Source organism: Papaver somniferum, chromosome 7 (genome assembly GCF_003573695.1).
Source record: "Papaver somniferum cultivar HN1 chromosome 7, ASM357369v1, whole genome shotgun sequence".
NCBI classification, from domain to species: domain Eukaryota; kingdom Viridiplantae; phylum Streptophyta; class Magnoliopsida; order Ranunculales; family Papaveraceae; genus Papaver; species Papaver somniferum.
In genome coordinates this window covers 169,019,179-169,024,185 of record NC_039364.1, presented here as the reverse complement: position 1 = coordinate 169,024,185, position 5,007 = coordinate 169,019,179, and the positions used below count along the sequence as shown (strand labels likewise).

Here is a 5,007-nt window from a genome sequence, read left to right as displayed (position 1 = left end):
TGGCAATTGTGGGTATTGTGTCAACTATGCTGTACGCCCAGATAAGGACTCAAAATGTAAGGACTCCTACAAAATAAAAGATCGCAACAAAGAGGAAACATTTACAAGTGTTCCGACTTTGGTAGCCTGCAAAACAAATCAGCTGGGGTCATGTTATACCAGCGTCGATTTCGCCCCACTAATGTCCTGATACTGGCAAGTCACGCATTCATTGACATCTAGCAAAATTAGTCTAGCAAAATTAACATAGGAAAATTGGGAAACATCCTACTAAAGAGTTTACAATTAATCTCAAATTTTCAGCAATTACCTAGTTTCCTAAAAGAAAAGTAAACCTGAATGATGTTTCTGTTTCTCGTAATCAAATAAAACATGAGAATCTAAGGATATTCAAGTTTCAATGTACCAACAGATCTTGGACGAAACAATTTATACTGAATCAGGCTTCTTCAGTCCCACTGATTCCATTCAAATATGTAAGTTCAAAATTCTGGACTGCAAGCCTGGAATAGATCAACACAAATATTCTCCACAAATCTGTATAAACCAATGAATCACTCCAACATATATGATGAGCCCGGACCTATACCGCCCTAGGTTAGTATAAAAAAATACATAACAAGTGTACCAGATACAGAGGTGGAGATCTCATTATCTTTCACCTTCAAGAAGCTGCAACAAAACACTGGAAGGTTCCTCATTTTGGCCCTAGTAAATAAACAGTGTTTCTCAATATCTCCTAATTTACAAAACACTGGATAACATCGGTGTAATTGCACTAGTCACGGAAACTTGAACACCCAAGCACAGAAAGACGCCTCTTCAAGTATACTTACGGAATCCTCAACGCCTAGAAGATTATAATTGACACACCCATCGCAAAGCACCCCACCGCCACCCAGGGACTCAAACGTTCGCCTGTTTCACCAACCACAATAAGATCCGCGAAATTAGTCACTCGGGAACACTTGTGACTTGTATTAGGAAATTATGATACAAGTGACGATGCAAATATTAGGAAATTATGATACAAGTGTTAGACGCAATCAAAAATATAATGTGCTAAAGATGCCTTTCAATTGGTAAAAAGATCCAGCGAGCATTGCATACTCTTCATCTTTGTCCGACAAACCTAGTTGTTGACTGCAGCTTGATAGACAATCGATCAAAGATGAAACAAAATACTCCTAACCAACTTGCACCTATTCTATTTTACATTCAACCATTTGTCTGTCAAAATGCACTCAACAGCTAGGTCTTCTATGCACAAAGACAACTCTAGGTCGGGTGAGAGTTGTATCAAAGTCGAAAAAGTGCAACAAGGCTCTGGAATCATCAACTAATACATTGAGCGAGCTTTAGCTTTAAGGGTGAGGTGCCATGTTTCCCTCGTAAATTATACTGGAAAGTGATTATCTTCCATTCATAAATATTCCCATTCAGACATTAGTTGATCAACAAAGGAATCACAGAACTTGCTTTCCTACTTATTTTTAAAACCCCATGTTATAATTCATGTACCGAGCTAACTCCTGGGTTATATGTGTGGCAGTTTCACACTGCCTAATAGCTTTCAGATGAAGCATCTCCAATTTTACTTCAGAAGTGATCATTGTGTTTCCTAAAATCAGAGCTGGGAAGTTCCAAGTAACTAATTCAGGAATTTGTAACCCTTTTCATGAAACTATCACGCAGATAATTTATCTACCAAGAGATTCCATGCTCATTAAATAACCCACTAAATCTGATCAAGACTTTACAACCAAGTAGAGAAGAAGTCGAGAACTCTTTTCAATTTTACTAAAGTAATTTGGAGGCTCTAAAACGAACAGGTCATTCCTAGTCATTCCTCAACTTCCACTAAGGTCAAGCTGTACATGAATATAATAAATGTCAGATTTCCAATTCATAGCACATAATGTTCCAAAGCACAACAAGTTGAACCAAGTACCAAGGTTCCAAACTATGTATTATGCAGGGGATGAGGGGGGATAACTGGATAACTACGATTATCATCGAAAACTGCATACGACATATAATCCAAAACCAGGGTTAAATTTTATGTCGCTAAACATAGGAAAACCCAATAGGAAACCCAATGAATGCAAAATACGGTGACAAATGGCCATGATTTCAAGCATAGCCAAATCCATTCCCAGCCATACAAAAATGGAAAACGCGAAAGAGAACTGACAAGAACTCAAATCAACATAAGAAGGATGAACATAGACTAAACCAGCCAGAATTAACAGAAAAAAGGTCTACCTATTCTGGCTGCCTTCCAGAAGAAACCTCGAAACCTACGAAATATGAAACACCATTAGATATGAAGGCAATACAACTTTTAGCAACTTCGTAAAACACAATAAGACATCACAGAAGCTTCCTTCCCCGATGCGGTAGGCTAATATTATACAGAACTCAGTACTCCTTTGAAGCAAATTTTCTGAAAAGAAGAGTCGACAAAACACAGGATGAAACATGCAAGAGTCCGAAATATGAGATCCTTGTCAGAAAAAGGTATATTCTTCCTCATAGGTCACAACTTTAGAGAATGATGGCATGCAAAGTTCTGCCTTAACAGATCAAACTCCTGTTCAAAAGGAAACAAATTTAAACAGCCACCTAATGTTTTAGCCTGAGCCCGAAAAAGCCCTACTACTTATTTAATTTTGAAGCATAACGCCCTACTATTTATGATTGCAAAGTGACAAGGCATCTAACAAAAAGTTAAGAAATAATGCTCCAACTATTCTCGCTCTTGATAGTTGATACATTATAAAACCATAAACAAGATTCGTTTGCTTCAGTAAATCATACATTGCTTTTTATGCTCATGATTTTAGCCTAATAACCCAAGCAACAAAGTAAATCCCAGACATAGATGGAAGTTGCATTAAGTTTAACTGATAGAAGTAGAAGCAGTGACATGATCATCAATAATTAATTAAGAGGTTTATCTTTTCCTATTTTGAACACAATACTGAAAGAACATATCTAACTAGAGAAAATGTATAATCTTGTTTGCAACCCTAAAAAATTAGACTAGACCGCAATTCCTCCCTATTCAAAATTGAAGTTCTAAATATATTGTTCTTATCTAATGTGAATCTTTACCGTAAGTTATTATTACCCATGAATAATTTCCATCCAAAAACTTAACAAACTCCATTAACCCAATCCTAAACTCCTGGAATATGTGTTTACAGACCAATGCCCAGATGTGCTCCTTTTCAACAAATTTGATTTCTATAATGAAAGACTATAAATCTAAGCAAGCATCACAATTAACAGTTATCTCCATAATCACTAACTACATGGAGAAACAAGAAATAAAATACGTGTTTGATCCAACCATATAAATCAAGCAATTGGAAACCACGGGAACTAAATTGTTACAACAAATCCTGGAGGACCAGTACTAGGGTTTTGAATAATAAGGCTGTAGGGAGAGAGAGAGAGAGATCATACCCGGTTTTCTGTTGGAGAATAGTGGGAAATTGCATCTTAACGTAGGTACAAGTACAGATTACTAGTAACACCACTGACAAAAACGAGTGAAAATTGAAGAGCGCAGACTGCAAAACCAAATAAAGAAGAAAAAAAAACTCATAATTCACAATATCCAAATCTCACTTGAGAAAAAATAATCAAAGATAAGAGATTGCACTTACCATTTCTAGATTCTAATTTAAAACTTGATCGATATGTCAGCCTACAGAAACAAAGATGCAATCAGAGTATTAGTTAAGATATAAAAAGAAGTAATGGATCAAAGATCCTTAGCAACTAAGCAAAGTAAGAACGACATCTAAATTCGAAGAAATCCTAACTGTGTCTTTCCCAGATAGATTCAATTTGAAGAATAAAGTAAGTAAATTACCTGATCCTACTGGTATTCCAAGTGATGGAAAGATCGAAACCTTGGCTCTGTATGAGAGAGAACGATCCCTTCCAGCGAAAAGAAAAGGAAAAAAACGACCCCTTCTACTGTAATTTTAATCCGATCCCATTCGATTCCTTTGAACCGGTTTTCCTTAGAGCCGCGTTTGGCAACACACTAAAAATAATGGGAATTATATAATTGTCTCTTCGTTTGACGGGCTTCACAAATACATTTATGTCAAGCACTATGGTTCCGCATTTTCCTTCCCTATCCCTCATTTGTAGGAAAATTCAAATTGACATCCGCTATGATCTCCCATATCCTACAATTCAAGGGAAATCTTTTTCCTTCCCTACTAAGTGGATCACATCTGATCCGGATAGTAGGGAAGGGAAATGTGACGGATACTCAGTTTTCGTCAAAATTTTTACTTTACGGAAACTCAGTATCCTTAGCATTTTTGACTGAAACTGAGTATCCGTATTTGGTTTTTTAAGTTTTACTTTAAAACTTTCCTTTTTCACTCCTTTTTTTTTTACTAAAACTCTTCTTTTACCTATTATATCTCTTTTTTTTTACTCTAAAATATCTTTTTTTACCTATATAAATATATTCTTAACAAAAAAAAATACGGATACTGAGTTTCCGTCTCGCACTATTCTGAGTTTCCGTCACATGTAGGGAAGGGATGAAAGGGCACCATAATGGAGCTGCATTGTGACTCATATCTCTTCCCTTTATTTGAGGATAGGGAAAGGATGCCCTGCACCATAGTTCTTGGTCGTATGACACAACAAATATACCCCTCTCAATGCAAAACCCATCAGGGGTCCATTGATGATTCTGCAAGATTACATAATTACCCTTTGTATATATTTATTAATCTAAATTGAAAATCTGTTATTAACGGAAACAAAAACAGCGAGAGAGAGAGATACGCCGTTCTTCAGCTGAAAAACGGAAGAAAAAAATTCAAAAAATTTCTCTGAGATTTCTAGCGTTTGAATGAAAATAAAATCTTCTTCTTCTTCTATTGAATCTGTATTCATCAATTTAATCGATTGAATCCTTAAATCTGAGATCTGAGAGCAGTTTCTTCATCAACAACAGAATCAACAGAA

The 5,007-nt window shown here is 36.0% G+C and overlaps 1 protein-coding gene across 1 annotated transcript; it reads right to left on the bottom strand.

Annotated features, from left to right (window-relative positions):
• Positions 1-415: 415 nt before the first annotated feature.
• LOC113299029 (protein kish-like) lies at positions 416-4,048 on the bottom strand. Its single transcript, XM_026547958.1, has 5 exons — positions 3,884-4,048; positions 3,675-3,715; positions 3,472-3,578; positions 2,266-2,300; positions 416-918 (listed from the first exon to the last, which is right to left on the bottom strand). Exons 2-5 carry the CDS (start codon positions 3,675-3,677, stop codon positions 851-853), a joined length of 213 nt encoding a protein of 70 aa, XP_026403743.1. The 5' UTR covers positions 3,678-3,715; positions 3,884-4,048; the 3' UTR covers positions 416-850.
• Positions 4,049-5,007: the final 959 nt, after the last annotated feature.

What these genes read in the sequence shown, in the direction of transcription:
- LOC113299029 (XM_026547958.1), bottom strand. An exon ending in ATTCTCCAACAGAAAACCGG is followed by an intron (nt 2,301 to 3,471) that starts GTATGATCTCTC and finishes CATATTTCGTAG; the next exon opens with GTTTCGAGGTTTCTTCTGGA. An exon ending in CTGGAAGGCAGCCAGAATAG is followed by an intron (nt 919 to 2,265) that starts GTAGACCTTTTT and finishes TTGGTGAAACAG; the next exon opens with GCGAACGTTTGAGTCCCTGG.